Genomic DNA, 26,117 nt, shown 5'->3' on the forward strand with positions numbered 1-26,117 from the left:
AATTAAAAAAATACACATTTAATTGTCTTCCGGAAATTCAGCACCTACTAGCAGGTGATAAACTTTTTATGGAAATATTTCATTATGCTAGCATTTTTAAAGCTAAATCCATAAAAATTAGTATTGGCTTCTTCGTTACAAATAAAAAAAACATGTGTTTCACTGTTTTTGCAAAATCAATACCCAAGTGGTGTGAAATGGGGCCAGACTGATTCACTGGCTCATCATTGCCCAGCCAAAACTGCTGAGAATAGAAACTCGAACTTTGGGGAGTGTGTGGATCTTATACTGTAGGCATCATTGAAGAAGAGATCATTCAAAATTCCACTCCTGTAGTGTTGAAATATTGGATAAAAGGCTTTTTGAAAATATAACATCACTAAGAAATTTTTAAATTAGAACTACAAAAATTGGTATTTGGTTTCTCAGGCAGAAATAAAAAAAATGTATTTCTGCATTTTTAAGAATTTAACCACTAAGGAAGTCAAATAATGGGTCAAATTTTGTTTAGAAAATAAGACGTTATCAGACAACTTCTAAAACATTTATAAAGTTACCTCATGGAAACTAGTATTTGACTTCTCTTGTTAGAAACACAAAAAATTGGTTTCAGTGTTTTTGAAAAATCAGTCCTCTAAAGGGTTGAAGGATGGGATGAAAAGTTTTATGAAATTATTTTATCATGAAAGCATTTTCAAAGCTAAATCTATGAAAATTTATATCTGGTTTCTCTATCAGTAATAAAACAATATGACATCAAAATTTTTAAGAAAAATTTTGTTATATTAGAAACATTTTAAAGCTAAATCTATGAAAACTGGTATTTCTCTTCTCAGTTAGATATAAAGAAATATGTAGTAGCAGATGAAACTTTCTATGGAAATATCACAACAGAAACACAAAAGGCATGAATAACAAAAACCTGGAACTTAAGCTACCATAATCACTTTTTCGTCAGAAGTACATTTGGAAAAGACGATGCTTCCATGGCCTTAATTAGTGTGAAGAGTTTAGAAGGTGTTGCAAATTCGGAACATAAAAATTTTGCTTACAGAAAAATATATATGTGCAGATCATGTAGTCTGTATAACAGAAGGAGCAGGCACTAAGCTAGTAAGCCATTAAATAAAAGTAAGTCTATATATTGCTGCAATAATGACATTCTTCTTTTAAGCCGCTGTTCGGAAACATTTACTTATGTGTGTTTACAGCATTTCCGTGAATATTGGATACTAACAGATTTATTCTTTTCTTTTTTTCTGTTTCAGGCGCTTGATCTAGTTATTAATGATGGATGTTTTATATCACGTGTACTCAAAAACACAGAAAGATTCCGATGTGCTATGGTTAAAGCGGGATTCAGAATTGCTGGAGAAAATCATCCCATCTGCCCAGTAATGTTATGTGATGCAAAACTTGCACACAAAATGGCTTCAGAATTGCTGTGTATGTATCTATTAGTGAACATACAATCATTCAGTCATAATTAATAGACTCAAATGACCTCAATGTCAATGGGATGTTAAACCCTAATGACTGCCAGAATAGGTTCAGAAAATGGGTTAGTGGTACCAACAACAATAAGTTAATTGTGATACCATTGAATAGAACCTGTTAGTAGGTATATGTGCCGGTTGGATGCAATGTTGTGAGATGGTATTGACTAAGTATGGTTCATACAAGGCAAGATATAAACACATTTGGGAATAATGACAATGAAAGGTGTTGGCAACGTGGAAAAGACAAATTGAGATTTTGACTTTTGGACTGATAGCAGCTGTTCAACACAAACAAAAGTGGGCATATTGTACCCGAGAGATGTCTCCTATAAATTTGACATCAGGGTAGCTATGAATTCATCGCAAAGCAGTTTTCATTTCAATTTGTTTTGCTGGGCAGAAATAATTGAAAATCACTGCAAATTCCTTTTTATTATGCATTACTCCTCTCAATGAAGTATCTTTACCCAGTGATTTTACATATTTCAGTTCCTGTAATGCACTATAAATTCTTAACCATGAAAAGGGGGAGGAAATGTACTCCCAGCAACATGTGAACCAATCTCTTTTATATTCTCGCATTTTATCTGAAAATCTTTAAACACTCTTCTGATCACATTTTCAATGGATTGATGTTCCAATGTAGCAGAAAGAATGCCACGGACTACGTGCTGAATTAATTATTTTTAATACATTAAAATTGTATATTGCATCAGAATTTAAATGTGCTTTGTGCTCTTCTATCTCCTTATATGCCCCAGAAACTGTGAAAGCCTGAATTCCAGCTTTGGATCCCATTCCCTAATTTTAGTCTATAAGGGATGTTCATTTTAGTGCATATTCTGTGAAAGAGAGACTTACTGTGGAAAGAACCCACAGCCTGCTGTTAGAGAGTCTAAAGCACATAATCCCATCTACAGTGTACATCCATACTTCATTACTGTAAGTATTTGTGGAGTTTGGAATGACAGGAGAAGGTCACTGAGAGGTTGAATCCTTCTGAAGGTTCCTAAAGCAGGTATAAACATTTCTTTTGGAGCAGCACTGCTTGCAAATTTGATATTCCAGTCAACTGGGTAAATTGTGCGAAAAGATAAGGGGTAGCACCTTTGATTAGTAATCAAAGTCACAGGTTTGATACCAACCACAACTTAAATTTTGAATTAATAACAGAGTTGTGGATACTGGTTCAGGTCATCCTCATGCCATTAGTCTGAGAACCTGCCACAAAATGCAGAAAAATCACCAATAATAAATGGAATGACAATGCAGAAGACAATAGAAACCACTGCATTAAAGAGGCTTAGAGTGTATCCAGAAGATATGGCCTCTAAGGGAAGAATGTGTATCCAGAAGACATATGGCTTTTAAGGGAAGAAGAGTCATGATGATCTCTCCATTAGCAGAAGCTTCTGATCTCCATGTGGGGACTTCCAACTGAGTAGTGAACACGAGAAAAAGATTAAATGACTAATGAAATGTTAACATTCTGTAAGTCAGTGTGTGGACTGTCAGAAGTTGAATATGGTAGGGAAGCTACAAAATTTGAAAAGGGAGATGCAAAGATTCAATACAGATATAGTTCAGAGTAGGAAGGAAAGGCAGAGAGTGAGTTACTTTGAACAGCTGAATGATAGGATTATTTTCATCAGAACTAGCAGCGAAACAATAGCAACAACAACAGTACATGTGACATGCTGATGCAACAAGCAAAAGATGAAAAGCTAAAGAGAGAATAGGAGGGTATTGAATGGATAAATGTCATGATAATGATGATGATCTAATGATCATGGAGGATTGGAATGCTGCTGCAAGGAAAAGGATAGCAGGTGATGTAATTGGGTGAATATGGGCTCAGTAGTATGAATGAGAGAGAAGATAGACTAAAAAAAGTTGGCAGTAAACTTCAGTTGGTAATAGTGAAGCCGGCCATGGTGGCTGAGTGGTTCTAGGCACTTCAGTCTGGAACTGTGTGACTGCTATGGTCGCAGGTTCGAATCCTGCCTAGGGCATGGATGTGTGTGATGTCCTTAGGTTAGTTAGATTTAAGTAGTTCTAAGTTCTAGGGGACTGATGACCTCAGATGTTAAGTCCCATAGTGCTCAGAGACATGTCAACCATTTTTTGTAATAGTGAATATGCCATTCAAAACTCACGAGAGCAGAAGCCATATTTGGAAAAGGATTAGAAACACAGGAAGATACCATCTGGATTACATCATGGCTAGATAGAGATTCTAATATCAGATGTTGGATTGTAAAGTGCTCCCTGGAGTAGATAGATTCAGACCACAATTTAGCAATGTTGGAGAGAAGTCTGAATCTTAAGAGAAGCTTCAGGAAAAATCAACATGGGGAATTGAGGATGTGTGCTAGAAGTTCTCCTGAGCTGTAGATGATGCAGTGATGAATACCTCATTAGGGAGTCCTGTTGAAGAGGAATGAACATCTGTAAAAAGAGCAAGCTCAGGAATTGGACTAACAAATATAAGTATAAGGACAGTAATTATGAAGAAACCTGAGGTAACAAAAGAAATACTTTAACTGATAGATGAAAGAAGGAAGTGCAAAAATTCTCAGGATTCTAAGGATCCCACACCATGCAGCAGTATTCTAAGAGAGGATTCACAAGCAGATCTGTTACATTTTCTAAGTGTCCTACCAATAAAATGCCTTTGCCTTCCCCACAACAGTTTCTATGTGTTCCTTCAAATTTAAGTTGTTTGTAATTGTAATTCCTAGGTATTCAGCTGAATTTATGGTGTTTATATTTGACTGATTTATCATGTAACCGAATTTTAATGGTTTCTTTTCAGCACTCATCTGAATAACCTCACACTTTTCATTATTTAGGGTCAACTACCAATTTTCTCACCATATTGTTATCTTTACTAAATCATTTTGCAATTTGTTTTGATCTCAACTGTGTTCATAAAGTATGAATTAAATACAGTTAGTGATGGAGTGTTTATGCTGTCAGGAGTAGTTTACCTTGTAGTGAAATTGAAGTAGACAGTTATTGTGAGTTAATATGTGCAGAAGTTGTACCTGACAACTGGATCAAATTTATAACTGGTCCAATTTACTGACGCCAGACTCAGACAATACAGCTGCTGAATAGTTTTAAAAAAAAATCTCATTTTAAATAGATACACAATTCATACAATTACAGTTGGTGCTGACTTCAATGTGCCCTACAGATTTTGGTGAAAAATACATGTTTAACATCAGTGGTAAACATAAAATGTCACATGAAACCGCTCTGGATGTGTTCTCAGAAAATTATTTTGAACAGTTAGTTCAGGAGCCCACTTGAAGTGTAAATGGCTGCAAAAATATACTTGACCTATTGGCAACAAATAGTCCTGAGCAAATAGGGAACATCATGATGGACACAGCGATCAGTGGCCACAAGGTTGTTGCAGCAAGACTGAATACTGTGACATCCAAAGCCACCAAAAATAAATGCAAAATCCACCTACCATACTTAAAAAGGCAAATAAAAATCCACTTGATGTCTTCCTAAGAGAGTCTCCACTCATTCCAATGTTAGTATGTAAGCATAGACTAGATGTGGTTTAAATTCAAATAAATAGTATCAACAGCAATTGAGAGGAATATAACAAACAAATTAATAAGAAATCATACTGATCTCCCATAGTTCACAAAACAGCTGAGAACTTTGTTGCAGAAGCAACAATAAAAGCATGCCAAATTTAAAAGAACGCAAACCCCAAGATTGACTAAGTTTTGCAGAAACTTGAAATTAGTACAGAATTCAAAGTGAAGTGCTTTTAATACTTTCCACAGTGAAACTCCATCTTGAAATCTGGTAGAAAATCCTAAGAGATCGTGGTTGTATGTAAAGTACACCAGCAGAAGGACACAATCAATATCTTCTCTGTGCGATACCAGTGATGATGTTACTGATTACAGTACCACTAATGCAAAGTAATTAAATACAATTTTCTGAAATTCCTTCACCAGAGAAGATGAAGTAAATATTCTAGACTTTTAATCAAGAACAACTGCCACCATGAGTAACTTAGAAGTAGATATCCTCAGTGTAGCAAAGCAGCTTAAATCACTTAATAAAGGCAAGGCCACTGCTCCAGATTTTATACCAGTCATGTTCCTTTCAGAATATGCTGATACAATAGTTCCATATTTAGCAATCATACGCAATCACTCAGTTGGCAAAAGATCCATACCTAAAGACTAGAAAGTTGTACAAGTCACACCAGTACTCAAGAAAGAAAATAGGAGCAATCCACTGAATTACAGACCCATTTCACTAACATCAATTTGCAGTAGGGTTTTGGTGCATGTACTGTATTTGAACATTATGAGTTATCTTGAAGAAAAAAATTATTTACAAACTGCCAGCAAGGATTCAGAAAATATCATTCTTTTGAAGCACTACTAGCTCTTTATTCTCATGAAGTAATGGGTGTTGTTCATGGGTATGTAAACCTGATTTCATATTTTTAGATTTGCAGAAGGCTTTTGAAACAGTTCCTCGCAAGTGACTTCTAATCAAATTGTGTATCTATGGAGTACTGGCTCACTTGTGTGACTGTCAAAAAGGTCACAGTTTGTAGTAACTGATGAAAAGTTTAAAACAGAGCTAATATCAGTTATTTCCGAAGTTCTGTTATTCCTGTTCTATATAAATAATTTAAGAGACAATCTGAGTAGCCATCTTAGATTGTTTACAGATGATGCTGTGATTTACCATCTTATAAAGTTAGCAGATGATCAAAATCAATTGCAAAATGATTTAGGTAAGATATCTGTATGGTGCAAAAAGTGGCAATTGACTCTAAATACTAAAACATGTGAAGTCATCCAAATGAGTACTAAAAGGAATCCACCAAATTTCAGCTACATCATAAATCACACTTATCTAAAGCCTATAAATTCAACTGCATAGATAGGATTGTATTTACAAATAACTTTAATTGGAACAATCATGTAGATAATGTTGTGGGTAAAGCAAACCAAAGATTGCAATTTTTTGATAGAAAATGCAACAGTGTTGGAAAGAGATTTACACTACACTAGTCTGCCCTCTTCTGAAGTACTGCTGTGCTGTGTGAGACCTGAATCAGATATGACTGATGAAGGACATCAAGAAAGTTTACATAAGGGCAACTCGTTTTTGTATATCATGAAATAGGGGAGTGAGTGCCATTGATATGATACACGAATTGGGGTGACAATCAAAAAACAAAGGAATTTTTCATTGTGGCAGGGCCTTCTCATGAAATTTTGACCACCAACTTTCTCCTCAGAGTGTGAAAATATTTTGTTGGCACACACCTACATAGGGAGTAATTATCATCATAATAAAATAAGAGAAATCAGAGGTTGCATAGAAAGATTTAAGTGTATGTTTTTCCTGTGCACTGTTCAGAGTGGAAAAAAAGTGTTCAACAGTGTAAAATGATGCAAGACATTAGAAAGTCTCAGAAAAATGTGTGTAAGCTGTAGAGAGAGATGGCTGATGTAAAAAGTATACCTATAATAAACAGGAAGTAGTAATAAAAATGGAAGATCAAGAACAAAGTGCTCAGATTAAAAATTGTGTAAGACAAGGATGCAGTCTTTTTCCACTACTTTTCAATCTATATCTCAAAGAGGCAGTGATGAAAGAGAAAAAAGAAACATACTGCTGTTGAATTAAAATCCAGAGTGAAAGAATGTCAGTGTTGTTGACATTGCTATCCGCACTGAAACAGAGGAAGAATTACAGAGTATACTGAATGGAATGAACAATCCACTGACTGCAGAATATGGACTGTGAGTAAACTAAGGAAAGACAAAAGTAATAGGGAGTAGCAAAAATAAACTTAGTAATAAACTTAACATCGCAATTGGGGTCCATTAAGTAGACAAAGTGAAGGAGTTCTGTTACTGTGAAAGCAAAATAATGTATGTCAGATGAAGCAAGGAGGATATATAAAGCAGATTAACATAGGCAATGAGGGTGTTACAGTGGAAAAAAACTGTTGGGGAAAGACAGAGAATGGAATACATCTGGAAAATAATTGAGTACATAGAGTGAAAGAGCTACTCTGAGATAAAGAGGTTGACATGGGAGACGAATTCATGGTGGGCCACATCAAACTAGTCAGAAGACTGACGAAGGTTATGGTATATTGCACCATTCATCTAAAGCAAATAAGCTTGGATATGACAAGTGTAGAGAAGGAAATGAGCCTTGTCTTTCTTCATCTACATCTGTACCCCACAAACCACCATACACTGTATGGTTGAGAGTACGTATCAAAATTCATGAACATACTGTGTCATTGTTGTCATATTACTACTACAATGTCTGCTACTTTTACAACTATCTGCCTACATTATTAATATTTGTACAATAATTATTAGCAATAATCACAGAACTGACTGTCTCTAATGTACTTGGGTAATCAATTCTGGCTATTAAAACATAATTTTAGTGTAAGATATCCATACCAATCACTGATTGCAGGGTGAATGTGTGCTATGCAGGACATGTTATAAAATCTACTTCTGACATTCATTTTTGCATAGTTATCATTCATTGTGCTTCTTTTTTGGGTCTTTGCAGGAGAAATACCCTTCTGCTACTGGCTTTTTGCCATATCTGGTGTGGACAATAAGTGAATGATCAACAGTACCACCCTCCCCCCTTACCCCAATTCCTTCTTTTCAAAATCCTATGGTATGCAGGTTATTGGTGTTACTGTTCAACAATAAATATTTGTGTGGTGCTCCCAAGCTTTTGGGTTATTGTTTTAGCAATATTGCTCATGATCTTCTTTATTGAGCCATACGACATTCCACAATGAGTCAGCATATTATGTTGTTCATTGCTTTTCTACATCTGTTTTCATTTTTTGTATATTAACACGGAAATTATGTTACATTTTCCCAAACGTGTATAAACACTTGGATATAGTTTTTATTTGTGTATGTAGTTTTTCAGGATTCTGCTGATAACTATACTCTTTGGCACCACTTGTACAATTCTTTTATATGTTACAGCATTTACCTTTATGAGAATGATGAAATAATCAGTGTGTGTTACCAGATCTATGTCTGCATTGTTGTATTGCATCTTTCCTAGGTATATGTCCAATATCAAACACATGAACACACGACCACAGACAAAATCTCTTCAACAGCCATTTCAAATCTTTTTGTTTAAGCATTTACCATGATCTGAGAATGTTGTATCTCTATCCTAGCAACTATGTTTCATACAACTTCACAGTGACTGGTGGCAATAAACCCCCTCAGGCAGTCATACAACACTGACCACAAGAGTGTGTCAACTACTCCACTTTGTTATTATGACTGTCTTGTATGTGTAGTGAGCATTTTTTCTATAAGTTAATACTTAATTTACAATACCTTCTGATGACTTCTATTTTCTAAAATCAAACTGTTGCGGACTGATTGTTATTGAATAACTGGCATTATATCAGAAAATTTGTCAGCAGACTGCGGAAGATGTACTACAAATTTTTATGTTGATTTGCAAGTTTGATTCAAGCTGTATCTGTTTTGCTGAATACAATTCACCTCACATATATGTGAATAATTAGAAATTTCTAATGAAACAGACTGTGTTATTTAAATTTTTTCTATGACAAGGAATAGAAAAGCAAATATATACACTCCTGGAAATTGAAATAAGAACACCGTGAATTCATTGTCCCAGGAAGGGGAAACTTTATTGACACATTCCTGGGGTCAGATACATCACATGATCACACTGACAGAACCACAGGCACATAGACACAGGCAACAGAGCATGCACAATGTCGGCACTAGTACAGTGTATATCCACCTTTCGCAGCAATGCAGGCTGCTATTCTCCCATGGAGACGATCGTAGAGATGCTGGATGTAGTTCTGTGGAACGGCTTGCCATGCCATTTCCACCTGACGCCTCAGTTGGACCAGCGTTCGTGCTGGACGTGCAGACCGCGTGAGACGACGCTTCATCTAGTCCCAAACATGCTCAATGGGGGACAGATCCGGAGATCTTGCTGGCCAGGGTAGTTGACTTACACCTTCTAGAGCACGTTGGGTGGCACGGGATACATGCGGACGTGCATTGTCCTGTTGGAACAGCAAGTTCCCTTGCTGGTCTAGGAATGGTAGAACGATGGGTTCAATGACGGTTTGGATGTACCGTGCACTATTCAGTGTCCCCTCGACGATCACCAGTGGTGTACGGCCAGTGTAGGAGATCGCTCCCCACACCATGATGCCGGGTGTTGGCCCTGTGTGCCTCGGTCGTATGCAGTCCTGATTGTGGCGCTCACCTGCACGGCGCCAAACACACATATGACCATAATTGGCACCAAGGCAGAAGCAACTCTCATCGCTGAAGACGACACATCTCCATTCGTCCCTCCATTCACGCCTGTCGCGACACCACTGGTGGCGGGCTGCACGATGTTGGGGCGTGAGCGGAAGACGGCCTAACGGTGTGCGGGACCGTAGCCCAGCTTCATGGAGACGGTTGCGAATGGTCCTCGCCGATACCCCAGGAGCAACAGTGTCCCTAATTTGCTGGGAAGTGGCGGTGCGGTCCCCTACGGCACTGCGTAGGATCCTACGGTCTTGGCGTGCATCCGTGCGTCGCTGCGGTCCGGTCCCAGGTCGACGGGCACGTGCACCTTCCGCCGACCACTGGCGACAACATCGATGTACTGTGGAGACCTCACGCCCCACGTGTTGAGCAATTCGGCGGTACGTCCACCCGGCCTCCCGCATGCCCACTATACGCCCTCGCTCAAAGTCCGTCAACTGCACATACGGTTCACGTCCACGCTGTCGCGGCATGCTACCAGTGTTAAAGACTGCGATGGAGCTCCGTATGCCACGGCAAACTGGCTGACACTGACGGCGGCGGTGCACAAATGCTGCGCAGCTAGCGCCATTCGACGGCCAACACCGCGGTTCCTGGTGTGTCCGCTGTGCCGTGCGTGTGATCATTGCTTGTACAGCCCTCTCGCAGTGTCCGGAGCAAGTATGGTGGGTCTGACACACTGGTGTCAATGTGTTCTTTTTTCCATTTCCAGGAGTGTATGATCCAAAATGTGTTTATCTTTAATGACCTTTGGTAACTAGCAGTGTTCTGTCAAAAATCGCTCACAAAATTATATAAAATTTTGATTGTGTGCAGAAAAAGGAAAAGATGAGTGACAAGCACTTGATGCTAAGGAAATGAAACTGGTATTACCACAACAGGAAATATCAAACACTTGTTTCCAAAGTTTAATTTTCAAAACCATAATCACAACCCTGTTACTGTTATTTAATTCTAATACCAATTCAAGGATGAATAATAAACAAAACTAAGGAAAATTACTACTCATCTCCAACTGATTGGGATACTGAGTATAGGAATGTGTAACATTGTTTTGTATACTAGCTTTCAATCTTAATATTCTCTTTTCATTGTAACTATACAGTTTCACACATAACCATTAGGGGCATCCAAATGCATTCCCCCACAAATATGGTATTTCTAAATGAAGTTCATGTCAGTAGCAGCTTAAGATCAGCAATGCTTTTCCAGCCTGACACACTCCCTATTTGATTATAAGTAAAATTTGGAATTTTTCTTTATCATTGTTATCAGCTGCAGAACTCATTCAAGAAACTAATACATAGACTGAAATACAGAGCAACTCATTACAAATTAGTTTTACAGTGTCTTTTGAAATCTCTCTTACACAAATAAATGTTTGTTACTCTCAAAGAGCACACTATTTGCATGTATTTGTTAGATAAACAGCTGAATTAACCTATAATAATGCCTCATCTACATTTACAATACTGGTATGACTCAGAATCCTAGAAAACCTTTGCTTTCAGTTGTAATAACCTACATTGAGCATAAGTACACCACATGAGTGAGATTTTATTATGTAAATAAAGGTGACATGAAACAGAACTCCTCACAAAAAGAGCCCTTATCTGACTCAGGTAACTTGGTGGTACTGTGTCAGTTGTTTGAAAAGTGAAATTCAACACCAAATTAGGGCCTGTCAAAGTTAATTCTGTCCAACGAAATTTGTGACTAGACTGAGTATTTGTTGAGAGTGACAATGGAGCACATTGTTTTGGATAAATAGAATTCAGTGATCACTAAAACTGAATCTGGTTTTACATCTGACAACAGAAGCATTATTATTTCAGTAAAGTGAAGGCTGTAAGCATATGGTTTAAATAACTTGCAACTTTTGATGTTTAATTCACAGAATAGTATATTTTGTCATTGTCCTACCAATGCCAATGGCGAGCCATCTTCTTGCGTCAACAGCAGTTTGGGTGGTGTAATACATCTGGATGCCAGTGGACTCAGTAAATGGTATAATGAGGTGTGGAGCATAAGACGCTTGTATGTCCACCAGCAGTTGTGAAGTAGTGTTTATAAACAATGGTGCATTCAATGTTTATCAGTTATATGTTAGCATTATAATAACACCAGTGTGATGTATAAACATGGTGTTCATTCAAAAGAGATTTTGAATAAGACTTGTAAACCACATAAAATTATGTACACAACATTTAAGTGTATGGAATTACTTGTTATTACTTACTGCACAAAATACACATTTTAACAGCAAACTGGACTCAACTGGAGAAAGAGACAATAGTTCATACCAAAGATAACACACACTACTGTTGATTGTTGGATTAGTTATTTCAGCAGTCCCCTACCACCCTTCCCCTCGGTGTGCAGCACCAAGACTCTAAGGAAATTGAAATCTTTTTTGCTGACTGACTCTTGTGCAGATTGCTGGCTGTAATGTTGATGCAGCTAATGGCTGCAGTGATGATGTGGCTGCTGGCCAGTGGAGAGGAGTGATAACTTTGGGTAAGGTCTGCATCAGTGCTTCCTGGAGTGATGAGGCTTCCAGCATCACAATGGTGCCTGGTAAATTTGAAAGTAGGACCTATGCTGGGTCGACTTGCTTGTCATGAGGCCTTTGTGGGTTTCCCATCTTGCAGTATCTCTGTGGTGTGGTTTCCTCATCATAACTCTAGAAAGGGGTCAGTGTACAGTGATTGGAATGTTGATCTGATGAGATCTGTGCTGAGCATGATGCGAGTGCAGTTGTTGACAGTTTCATGTTTACTGTGGTGCTAAGAAGGCAGCCATTGTATCTTGACTACATGGTCTCAGAACTGTTGAATCAATTGTGGAAGTTCCACTGGGGATGACAATGGTTCAGAAGTGATATAGTTTGCTGAAATCCACAACAGGTCCCCATACACCATTTCTGTTAACAGTGCTCTGATGTCCAACTTGTACACCATGAAAAGCCCTAGAAAGACAAAGGGAATGGCCTCCATCCATTTATTGTAGTGGTACATGAGATCCATCTTTAGGATATGGTGCCACCTTTCTACTATCACATCGCTGGCAGGATGATAGCTTGTCATATGATGATGCTGGAAAATGCATAACTTGGATGAGTATTGAAAGAAAATAGATTCAAATTGCTGGCCCTGATCTGTAGCAACATGGAGGGTACAACCAAATCATGTTATCCATGTGAGGATGAAGGTTTTTGCTGTTGTCCCAGCAGAAATGTCCATGGTGGATGTAACTTCTGATCACTGAGTACACATGGAACTCTGCTATGAAAAGGTACCCGCAGTCATCTGAAGGTGGAAAGAGGCCTATGAGATTGATGTTGACAAGGATTAATGTTAATGAAGAGCTGAAGAACCTCCAAAGTGCCAAATGTCAACATGTATGTGTCAGTCCACTTTACGCTCACACTGAATACTTACACAAGCCCATGAACAAGCATCTATTTTAATCAATGGCAGCACAAAATGGTCAGTCACTAACTTGATGGTTGCATTTGTTCTTGGATGTGACAGACTGTTAACAGTGTTGAAAGCAGCTTTGTAGCGTCTTGGTGAAATGTAGGTCCTTGGCTTCTGCCAGGCACAAGACATGCCATGGTGTCAACCTGGTGCTTGGCACCAGGGTTTGAGTGAGTCACAGTTCTATGTAAGGGTTGTCCCATAATCATTGTAGTTGTGGATATGGAATTTGAATGGTAGTGTGTTCTTTGTAATCCATGGCATTTGCCAAAACATAGATGCACAAAAAATTATCAGCAATGAAATGTTTTGCTTCTTTCATGAGGTGCCCATATATCATAAACAGGCTGACAATCTGCATGTCTGAACTGCTGCTTGTCACTAGTGCTCTAGAAAACAGGAACTGTCAGTTTGTGATCAGTTTAAATTCTCAAAGGGCAAGCTGCAATTTGTGGTCAAAAATGTCTTAAGAGCTTTGTAAATTGCAAGCAGTTCTCTCTCATACACATTGCTGCTGCACTGGTTGCAACATTTTGGAAAAAAGTTAGTAGTTGCCATTGTTCATTAGTCTGTTGGTTTAGGGCTGCACACATTACTGTGTGGCTAGTGTCAACTATTGCCAGGGGTGCAGATGGCAATGGATGAGTGATAAATACTTCACTACTATTAAGGTTCAACTGAATATTATGTAAAGCCTTTTTGATTTCTGGGATCCACTTCAGAGGTCACTGGTCCATACTGTCACATACTGTGAGTCCTTCTGGTAGCAACATTTGTATTCATGCTGTTGCCAGGAAGTGGTGGCAATAAATATTAACCATTCCCAGGGAACATCTTAACTGTTGGTTTTCTATCAGCTTTGGAAGGGCTTGTGGAGCTGCCATCTTCTCCAATAATGTACATATGCTACTTGTATTCCCTAGGAAGGTCAATTCTGCTTTGCTGTAATTATACAGTTGCTCACACACTTCTCGCACATATTGTTCCCATGATCAGGTGTTTGGTGAGAGCACTAGAATGTCATTGAGGTATACAAAGCAAAATGGAAGTCCCTTCAGCACTATATCCACAAAATGCTGCCGTGTTGTGCAGCATTTTTGAGACCAAATGGTATAAATAAAAATTCAAATGGGCTGAAGGGCATGATACCATTGTCATAAAGACATCCCATGGTGCCACAGCTGTTTGATTGTTCATCTTGTGGTGGTCTATGATGCTAGAAACTTTTGAAGTTGTTAATGTGTAGGAAAAAATCTTGAATGTTCAATATACGTTACCTGTTGGGACTGTCATGGCATCTGAAGCACGGTAATCATTGCTTGGCCATGAGTCATTGTTATTGGGTACAAGTTCTAAGGTGAAGACCATGGACCTTCAGAATGACAGATTATCCCAGCTTGGAACATTTATCCAATTATGGTCTTTTTCTATTAGGACACTGGGGCAATTCTATAAACATACTGCAAAGAGGCTGGCGAGGTGTGTTACAAACAAGATCTACATCATTGTGCTTGCTGTGCTATTCTGTGCTGCTATCTGTAAATTTGTCATAAACTTCTTTAATATCCTAAAATGACTTGTGGGGATGAGCACTTTCTTTTAACAGCTTTTCTATTTCCATCTTAGATGCCTTCAAGTACTTCCTCCTGGAAAACAATCTGAATTTTAAATCTGAATTTCCATCATACAGTTCCTGTTTTGTCATTTTCATACTTCTTTTTACAGCATTTAGAATAGATTGCAAAGTGCAGCAGTTATTACTTAACTGTAAAAGGTCTTCTAGATCACATTCTGGAGGTTCAGCTTCACGAGCACGAGTAGCTTCTCTGTATTTTTCTGTAACATTTTGGATGAGGTGACAATAGTTACTTTGTTCTTGCTCATAACTAATGTCAGCTTTGGGTTGTTTTAGATGTTGTTATTGTCTGTTTTCTGTACCTTGCTGTAAAATGCCCATGACAAGATGGTGGCAAGGCTGACATCAGTAGTCAGACCTTTGTGATCATAGGTGGTGGCCGCTGAGTGCATTTTTATTATTGGTGTGTGACAGTGTTCTGTCTGGTGATTATCTTGCATCTGTGGCTTTTTGTTTAACTTGTGATGTGTCACACCTAATCCATATCATGATTGTTCTTTGCATGGGCACCTGCTGATATTGTACTTTTCGATGTATGTTGACTAAAATGAATGTAATAGAAGCAAACATTAATTAAGTTGCCTTCAGGTTGTAGGTACATGGTTTGTAGCTGTTGGTCCATCCCATTGCTGCTGCACCCAAATTTGTCTGGCCAATGTCTCAAAGGTAACACACACACACACACACACACACACACACACACACACACACACACACACACACACACACCTACAGTTCTTTGAACTGATTATTCCAACACGGTCATCCAAGGCAGATATGCCAGCAGTATTATGACAGAAAATTTCCCTGCTGAATACATACCCTATTAGACATTATTTTCACACCAAAACCACACTTAAAGTACATGCATATTCTTAAATTTATCCATGCTGTATGGATCTGGTTGAAGTCAGAGACTGTGTTATAAATTTATCAAATAATTTTTACTATTTATATTTCAAACATTAATCCAGTTTACTCATACAATTGCTCATATAAGACATATTTCTCACCTATTACAGTTTTAAAAAATTATGTGATATCTGAAAATTAATCTCCTCACAGAATGAGATTTTCACTCTGCAGCAGTGTGTGCACTGATATGAAACTTCCTGGGAGATTAAAACTGTGTGCCAGACTAAAACTCAAACTCGACACCTTTGTGTTTCACGGACAAGTGCTCTACCGACTGAGTTACCCAAGCATGACTCACAACCTGTCCTCACAGCTTCAGTTCTGACATTACCTTGTCTCCTACCTTCCAAACTTCACAGAAGCTCTTCTGTAGAGATAGGAGATGAGGTACTGGCAGAATTGAAGCTGTGAGTATGGGTCATGTTTCATGCTTGGGTAGCTCAGTCGATAGAGCACTTGCCCTTAAAAGGCAAAGGTCCCAAGTTCGAGTTTCAGTCAGGGACACAGTTTTCATCTGCAGGACATTTCAGTCTCCTCACAGTTTTCCATTGTCAACTATTTAACTAATGAATGGTTTCACTATTGCAATGACCATTCATTGACTAGTTAGTCATAGGGTTATTCATCACTTGTGGTTCTTGTTGTTGTTGTCATGGTCTTCAATCCAGAGACTGGTTTGATGCAGCTCTCCAAGCTGCTCTATTCTATGCAAGTTTCTTCATCTCTAAGTAACTACTGCAACCTACATCCTTCTGAATCTGCTTAGTGTATTCATCTCTTGGTCTCCCTCTATGATTTTTACCTTCCACACTTCCCTCCAGAACTAAATTGGTGATACCTTGATGCCTCAGAATTTGTCCTACCAACCAATCCTTTCTTCTAGTCAAGTTGTGCACAAATTCCTCTCTCTCCAGTTCTATTCAGTACCTCCTCATTAGTCATGTGATCTACCCACCTAATCTTCAGCATTCTCCTGTAGCACCACATATCAAAAGCTTCTATTCTCTTCTTGTCTAAACTATTGGTCATCCATGTTTCACTTCCATACATTGCTACACTCCATACAAATACTTTCAGAAAAGACTTCCTGACACTTAAATCTCTATTCGATGTTAACAAATTTCTCTTCTTCAGAAATGCTTTAATTGCCATTGCTAGTCTACATTTTATATTCTCTCTACTCTGACCATCATCAGTTATTTTGCTCCCCAAATAGCAAAACTCATCTACCACTTTATGTGTCTCATTTCCTAATCTAATTCCCTCAGCTTCACCTGATTTGACTACACTCCATTATACTTGTTTTGCTTTTGTTGATGTTCATCTTATATCCTCCTTTCAAGACACTGCCCATTCCATTCAGCTGCTCGTCCAGGTCCTTTGCTGTCTCAGACAGAATTACAATGTCATCAGCAAACCTCAAAGTTTTTATTTCTTCTCCATGCATTTTAATTCCTACTCAGAATTTTCCTTTTGTTTCCTTTACTGCTTGCTCAATATACAGATTGAATAACATCAGGGATAGGCTACAACCCTGTCTCACTCCCTTCCCAACCGCTGCTTCCCTTTCATGCCCCTCGACTCTTATAACTGCCATCTGGTTTCTGTACAAATTGTGAATAGCCTTTTGCTCCCTGTATTTTACCCCTGCCACCTTTAGAATTTGAAAGAGTGTATTCCAGTCAACATTGTCAAAAGCTTTCTCTAAGTCTACAAATGCTAGAAACACAGGTTTACCTTTCCTTAATCTATCTTCTAAGATAAATCATAGGATCAGTATTGCTTTGTGTGTTCCAAAATTTCTACAGAATCGAGGCTTATCTTCCCCAAGGTCAGCTTCTACCAGTTTTTCTCAGCTTCTACCAGTTTTTCCATTCATCTGTAAAGAATTTCTGATAGTATCTTGCAGCTATGACTTATTAAACTGATAGTTTGGTGATTTTCACAACTGTCAACACCTGCTTTCCTTGGGATTGGAATCACTATATTCTTCCTGAAATCTGACTGTATTTCACCTGTCTCATACATGCCAGATGGTAGAGTTTTGTCATGGCTGGCTCTCTCAAGGCTATAAGTAGTTCTCATGGAAATGCTGTCTACTCTTGGGGCCTTGTTTTGACTTAGGTCTTTCAGTGCTCTGTCAAATTCTTCACACAGTATCATATCTCCAATTTCATCTTCATCTATGTCCTCTTCTGTTTCCATAATATTTCCTTCAAATGCCTCACCCTTGAATATACCCTCTATATACTCCTTCCACATTTCTGCTTCTTGTTCTTTGCTTGATATTCATACAGGTGGTTCTATTTTCTCCAAAGTTCTCTTTAATTTGCCTGTAGGCAGTATCTATCTTACCTTTAGTGATATGTGCCTCTACAGCCTCACATTTGTTCTCTAGCCATCCCTGCTTAGCCATTTTATACTTCCTGTGAATGTCATTTTTGAGACATTTTTACTCCTTTTTGCCTGCTTCATTTACTTCACTTTTTATATTTTCTCCTTTCATCAGTTAAATTCAATATCTCTTCTGTTACCCACCAGTTTCTACTAACCCTTGTCTTTTTGCCTATTTAATCCTCTGCTGCCTTACTATTTCGTTCTCTCCAAGCTACCCATTCTTCTTCTACTGTATTTCTTTCTCCTGTTCTTGTCAATTGTTCCATAATGCTCTCCCTGAAACTCTCTACAACATCTGGTTCTGTCAGTTTATCCAGGTCAAATCTCCTTAAATTCCCACCTTTTTGCAGTTTCTTCAGTTTCAATCTACAGTTCATAACCAATAAATTGTGATCAGAGTCCACATCTGCCCCTGGAAATGTCTTAAAGTTTAAAACATGGTTCCTAAATCTCTGTCTTACCATTATATAATCTATCTGAAACCATCCAGTGTCTCCAGGTCTCTTCCACATACACAACCTTCTTTCATGAGTCTTAAACCAAGTGTTAGCTATGATTAAGTTATGCTCTGTGCAGAATTCTACCAGGTGGCTTCCTCTTTCATTCCTTATCCCCAGTCCATATTCACCTACTACTTTTCCTTCTCTTCCTTTTCCTACTACTGAATTCCAGTCCCCCATGACTATTAAATTTTCATCTCCCTTAACTATCTGAATAATTTCTTTTATTGCATCATACACTTCCCCAATATCTTCATCATCTGCAGAGCTTGTTGGCATATAAACTTGTACTACTGTGGTAGGCATGGGCTTCGTGTCCATCTTGGCTACAGTAATGTGTTCACTATGCTGTTCATAGTAGCTTATCCATGCTCCCATTTTTTTTATTAATTATTAAACCTACTCCTGCATTACCCTTATTTAATTTTGTATTTATAACCTTGTGTTACATCACATGACATATGGTCAGGTGTCATTATTTGACTGTAAAGGTATGCGCCGTTCGTAGCTAGGTGGCGCTCCCGCGCTCAGCCGAGTTGCGGAGCGCCTCTATCGCCGTTGGTGCGTACTGACGCGGCGGCACTATTAAATGTCATGGCACTATCACAACACTTTTCCCCCAATGAAAAAACACACTCACTTCCTGGGAGACATGGACAGCGCGGAGACATCCATGGCCTCTTGGGAGGCCCCGAGAAGATCGCGCGGAGAAACACGAGAGTACGGTCGTAAATGTCAAGGACGGAAGCCCGTGCGTGGAACGTGCCTCTTGGACGAGATGATGGGTGAAAACTCCGGAGCAGCATCCATAGGTGTCGTGGACCTGGGGGTGTGCTCCAGCGAGATGGGTCCCGGAGAAGGCGGCGTCGCGACTGGGGCCGGTTCTGGCGTACTCGGAAGCGGTAGCAACATCAGCTGCAGCAACATGCACGGGAGATCAGCAGCAGCAACAGGACTGGCTTCTTGGGCTGGTGGAGGCGAAGGAAGGGGTGGTGGCACCGGCGTGGCCACCACTCGTGGGTGCATCTGGTCATAATGGCGAACAACCATGCCATCGTCCATACGTATTTCACAAAGCCGGCGGCCGCGAAGAGCCTTGACCACCCCTGGAATCCATTTAGGGCGAGATCCATCACCTCGTGCCCACACGTCGGCGCCCACCGAGTATTTTCCCGCACGAGGGGACACAGTACAAGGCCTGACAGGGTGAAGCAGGTGCAGTAGAGTGCGCGGTTGGTGGCCATGCAAGAGTTCAGCAGGGCTGCGATCACCCAGAGGCGTGAAGCGATAAGAGCTCAGAAAATGCAACAGAGCGTCATCTGTGGAAAAATCATTAAGGAATTTTTTCATCTGGCTTTTGAAAGTGCGGACAAGGTGCTCGACCTCCCCATTCGATTGCGGATGGAAGGGCGGTGCTGTAACATGATGAACCCTGTGTCCAGTACAAAAATCACGGAAGGCCTGCGAAGAGAACTGAGGGCCATTGTCCGTGACGATCGTGGATGGAAGACCTTCTAGCGCAAAGATTTTGGACAAAGCCAGCATCGTCGCCGCAGTGGTGGGTGACAGCCATCGAACAACAAACGGAAACTTTGAGACGGCGTCAATCAACAGCAGCCAATAAGTGCCGAGGAAGGGCCGGCAAAGTCAGCGTGCACCCGTTCCCATGGCTGCGCCGGGTCAGGCCACGGAGAGGGCATTGTACGGGGTGCAACCAGTTGTTGAGCACACTGAACAAACGCAGCGACCATGTGGGCGATGTCCGAATCAATACCGGGCCAATAAACGTGCCTGCGGGCCAGGGACTTAGTCCGAGAAATCCCCCAATGGCCTTCATGCAACAGTTTGAGAACATCTTTGCGAAGAGAGGCTGGCACCACGACCCGTGGATATGCGCCATCCGTGGCCAGAAGAACACCACCATCACTAACAGATAGACAAAGGCACAAGGCATGGTAGTTGCGAAGGGGATCCGATGCCCTGCCCTTGCTCCTGTCCGGCCAACCCTGTTGAATAAAAGCGATCACCTGACGCAGGACCGGGTCCTGCGCAGCAGCCGACGTGACCTGCGAACCTGTAAGTAGAAAAACCCTCGACCGCACGACGTTCTGCCTCATCAATGTGGAAACAGAGTAGTTCAACTCAATCGAAAACCAGGTCGGGGCCCATCGGCAAACGCGACAACGCGTCAGCGTTGGCGTGCTGGGCTGTGGGGCGATAGTGAATCTCATAGTGAAAATGAGACAAGTATAAGGCCCAACGTTGCAGGTGGTGAGCTGCCTTATCCGGAAGCGACGCCGATGGGCTGAACAGAGAGACCAGCAGCTTGTGGTCGGTGATGAGGTGAAACTTAGAACCATACAAAAAAACGCTGAACTTTTATAGAGCATAAATGATAGCGAGCGCCTCCTTCTCGATTTGAGAATAATGCCATTGCGCATCATTGAGGGTCTTGGAAGCATAGGCGATGGGTTGTTAAAACCCATCCTCATACCGATGGGCGAGAACAGCCCCTAGGCCATACTGGGATGCGTCAGTCGCCAGAACCAAGTGCTGACCCGGACAGAATGTGGCAAGACAAGGCGCCGACTGCAAATGAGCCTTCAGGTGGACAAAAGCCTGCTCACACTCGTTGGACCAACAGAAAGGAACGTTTTTGCGTAACAGCTGATGCAGAGGATGAGCTACCGCCGCTGCGGATGGAATGAATTTGTGATAATAAGCAATCTTGCGTAGAAACGCCTGAAGTTCTTTTACAGTAGATGGCCGGGGTAGAACGGTAATGGCCGCAACATGCTGACGTAGAGGACGTACACCCTCACGGGACAAGTGGAAACCAAGTTACACGATGGAGGGTTGGAAGAACTGTGACTTGGCCAGATTGCACTTCAACCCAGCCAAATGCAGAACCCAAAACAGTGAACGCAAATTGCGAAGGTGCTCCTCAGTGGAGGCCCCCGTGACAACAATGTCATCCAGATAGTTTATGCAGCTGGGAATGGAAGCCGTGAGCTGTTCCAAAAACCGCTGAAAAATGGCTGGCGCACTAGCGACGCCAAACAGTAACCGCTGGTATTGATACAAACCACAAAGAGTGTTGATGATGAGAAATTCCTTGGAAGACACATCCAATGGCAACTGATGGTACGCCTCCGGTAAGTCAAGTTTGGAAAAAAACTGACCCCCAGCAAGCTTGGTAAATAACTCCTCAGGACAGGGAAGAGGATAAGTGTCAATGAGGCTCTGAGCATTGACAGTGGCTTTAAAATCACCACACAATCGCAGACTCCCGTTTGGTTTAGAAACCACCACGATTGGCGATGCCCATTCGCTGGAGGTAACAGGAAGGAGAATCCCTGAAGCTGTTAACCTGTCTATCTCAGCCTTGACAGGTGCACGCAACACGACCGGAATAGGGCGTGCCCGGAAAAACTTAGGGCGAGCTGTAGGTTTAAGAGTAATGTGGGCTTCAAAATCCTTGGCACGACCCAGACCAGCAGAGAACATGGACGAGAATTCAGAACACAATCCATCCAGCTGTTGATACGGAATATCCTCAGATATGAGGTGCACATCATCATCAATGGAGAACCCAAACAACTGGAAAGCATCATAACCGAACAGGTTTTCAGTGCCCGCATGATCCACCACATAAAACATGAGGGGCCTAACAACAGACTTGTAGGCAGTGGAAGCATCAAACTGGCCAATGATAGGAATTTTCTTTTTATTATAAGTTCTCAGATTTCGCGTAACTGGAGACAAGGGAGGGGAGCCCAACTCCAAATACGTGTGAGAATTAATGAGAGTTACTGCAGAGCCAGTGTCCACTTGCATGCGAATGTCTTTATCCAGAACATGAACAGTAGCAAACAACTTATTTGTTTGAGAAAGCACACAGTTAACATCCATGTCCGATGCCTCATCCTCGTCGACAGGAACTTTAGGGGACTGACACACAGAAGCAATGTGGCCTTTTTTCCTACATGAATTACACGTGGCCCAACATTTTGGACACACGGCCTTGTCATGCTGTATGAAACAACGTGGACAAGAAGGAAGTGCGGAACGAACCTGCTTCTGTGGTTGCTGTTTTCGCTGGGAGCGTGGTGGCCCAATGCGACGTTGTTGATGCGAGTGAACCACTGCCACATCGTCGGTCCCCTGGGAAACAGGCAAATTGTCCGTGTCGAAAGTGGTCTGTATAGCGCCTACATCACACCACGCGTCTATTTGCGCACCAGCAGCGTGAGATACTTCAAAAGATTGAGCGATGCTTAGAACTTCCGACAACGATGGGTTTGGCAGTTGTAAGGCATGTTGCCAAACTTCTTTATCAGGAGCAAGCCGTAGAATAGCATCCCTAACCATTGAATCAGCATAAGACTCATGATGAGTGTCCGTGACAAAGTGACATTTCCTACTCAGACTGTGTAGTTCCGCCGCCCAAGCCCAGTAAGATTGATGGGGCTGTTTACGACACCGGTAGAACACGTTGCGGGTGGCAACGACATGGGTGTTTTTTTGGTAATAGTTAGACAATAAGTCACACATTTCTTGAAAGGACAGAGAGGCAGGTTCCCACAGCAGGGCTAACTGAGATAGCAGCTGATAGATCCGTGGGGAAATCCAAGATAGAAATAACGACTTACACATAGGAGCATCGACAATGCTGAAAGCCAAGAAGTGTTGCCGCAAACGCTTCTCATAATCCTCCCAGTCTTCAGCGGCTTCGTCGTAAGGAGGGAATGGAGGCAGAGAAGAGGAAGACAGACGATGAGTAAGCGACGTCAACAATGCCTGAATAGCAGCTGTCAGCTGTGTTTGTTGTTCAATGAGCGCTTGCATAAGCTGTTTCATGTCTGCCCTGACACGAACACACAACGCAGGAACAAAAATATCCGACCTCGTCGCCAAAAAGTGTTATAACCTTTAATCACTAATAAATTGCGTGGATATACAAACGTAGAAACAATAGCTGGTTACATGCTACCAATTCCGTATCGGTCATTCAACTGCCATGCCGTGACATGCGGCCCGCGCCGTTCGTAGCTAGGTGGCACTCCCGCACTCAGCCGAGTTGCGGGGCGCCTCTATCGCCGTTTGCGCGTACTGACGTGGCAGCACTATTAAATGTTGTGGCACTGTCACAACACTTCTGTTGGACTACCTAACCATTGTTTTTGTTAAGTCCCCATTTTTCATTGCAGTTGTTTTTATAATGTTTACTTTTTTGCGTGTGTATCTTCCGTTTTAAAGGTAGAGTGTGTGCCCTATACAACATGAAACTTAATGAAGAATTATTTGTGTGTGTTTGACAATGTTGATTTATGTATTGTTATTTTGTATTGTTACATCAATGTAGGTTGGTTTCCTGTAAATGTAAAAACTGTGTTGCTGCTGTTCATTAACAAATATTAGGTCTAGGAAATGTATTGTGAAATGAATTAAATACTGGTAGAAGATCATCAAGTTCCTTTTTGGTGCCATTTAATAAAAGTAGTGAACATATATCTTATTATAAATTATTTCTTTCTATTTTTATTTTTACTTCTTTTAGTGAAAAAAATATTTTCAGTGTTAATTAAACTCTCAGCCAGGAAGCCTGACATGCTGTTGTCCATGGCTAGACGTTTTACCTCAGGTGAACTTTGCCACTAAATGAGAAATAATCATGAGAAAGTACCAGTCCCAGTATCCCTATCAACTCTGAAATTACAAGAAGGACCAGGTTTTGCTTTTAATTGGGTTATGTGTGACAGTTTCTATTGTCTCACTGACAGCTACATTTGTTGATAAATTAACAATATCATCTTAGGCAAACTTAGCACATTTTGGGATTTTTACATCCTGTTGATAGCTCATTTGCGTTTTTTAACTGAATTTTTGGCTTCAAATGGGTTAAAGGTTTTGAGAACCATTCAGGAGTTCTGAAATTTTGTAAGCTGTTTTTTTCTTGGAGTTGAGAATAGATCTGCTTGGAGCATCGTGTTTGCAGATTTTTTGTTGTGTCCAAAATTTTATGCATTAAGTAAAAGCTACATTTGTGACTGAAAGATGCCCTTCTTTTCTTTATATTTTACAAATGTAAATAAGCCACAGCTAGAACAATAGCCACTGTGGATAAAATTAAAAATCACATTTCACTTGCTTTTCCTGTTTGTGTCACCATATTGCATGCAACCAAAAATAACTCACAATCACTAATTAGATATTTTTTCCCATAGGTAAAGGAATTTTGGTGCCAGCTTTTACCCATCCTTTAGTACCGAAAGATAAGCCAAGAATTCGTGTGCAGATAAGTGCAGAACACTGCGATGAAGACATTGACAAAGCTGTGTGTGCATTTACTGAAGTTGGCAAGAGTTTGAATATAATAAAGTAATTAGTTTGAAGTAAATGGATAACATTTAATTTAGGTCATCATTATAAAAGTTTCAAACTTTTATTAATGTCTCTGTCAGCTGTGAAAATGTGCAGTAAATAGTGGTGTGAAATTTGAAACGAAAGATATAGTTATTATGTTATTCCAAGTTCTTAAAAATAGCCATATTTATTGACTACAATTGGAGTGTTTAAAACAGAATATTTCTTATGTTGATTATTAAGCTTTGTGAAGGAACATCCCTTCATAGGAAGTACAAATATTTGGTAAGTTCTCTAAACTGACAGTTAAAACTACAACAGATTTTTTAAAAATTTAAGTATTGTTGATTCTCCCAGCAAATGAACAGACAGAACAATGAGTCTTTCAAATTTATTATGAAATTAAATTTCTGAGATGAAAGCAACTAGATAGATACACACAACAGGTAAGTTTTAGGATTCTAATATTTTCAGTCATTTCACTGCAAGTAAACTACGTCTTACAATTAAGTATAAAAATTTGTTGATAATATGGGTACAGGAGGTCACTATATTACAGATGTTACATGTACAATATCATCCCTACCAGATGATGAGTTTTTTAGATATGTAGGTTTATGAACTCATGACACTGATTGAATTATTTATCAATAAGGAATTTTTTTCTGTCGTCTCTTAAATGATGGCATTGAAAAGTTCCAAAGAGACAGAATTGCTGGCCAATATTACCATCAGGAAATGAAATTCTAGTACAGTAGAGAAATAAACTAATTTTTATCTTTAAAGTTTCTACTGGCAGTAAGGAAATTTTGCTCTCTAATGTTGGCTTATGGGTTTAGTGTTGTAGGATTGCTGGATCCCATGATGTACACTATACCACATGTAATAAGCACTACTTTGTTGGTCCAAAGCACACATATACAGATATACACATCTCTTGATTCACAATACAT

The 26,117-nt window shown here is 40.1% G+C and overlaps 1 protein-coding gene across 1 annotated transcript in view; it reads left to right on the forward strand.

Moving 5' to 3' along the window:
- Positions 1-25,183, forward strand: part of LOC126482031 (2-amino-3-ketobutyrate coenzyme A ligase, mitochondrial-like) — a 154,286-nt gene extending 129,103 nt beyond the window's left edge. The window contains exons 8-9 of the mRNA XM_050106003.1: positions 1,269-1,446; positions 25,026-25,183. Coding sequence (XP_049961960.1) covers positions 1,269-1,446; positions 25,026-25,183 — 336 coding nt within the window. The remainder of the gene's footprint in view (positions 1-1,268; positions 1,447-25,025) is intronic.
- The last annotated feature ends 934 nt before the right edge of the window (positions 25,184-26,117 follow it).

Source organism: Schistocerca serialis, chromosome 5 (assembly GCF_023864345.2).
Source record: "Schistocerca serialis cubense isolate TAMUIC-IGC-003099 chromosome 5, iqSchSeri2.2, whole genome shotgun sequence".
Taxonomy (NCBI): Eukaryota; Metazoa; Arthropoda; class Insecta; order Orthoptera; family Acrididae; genus Schistocerca; species Schistocerca serialis.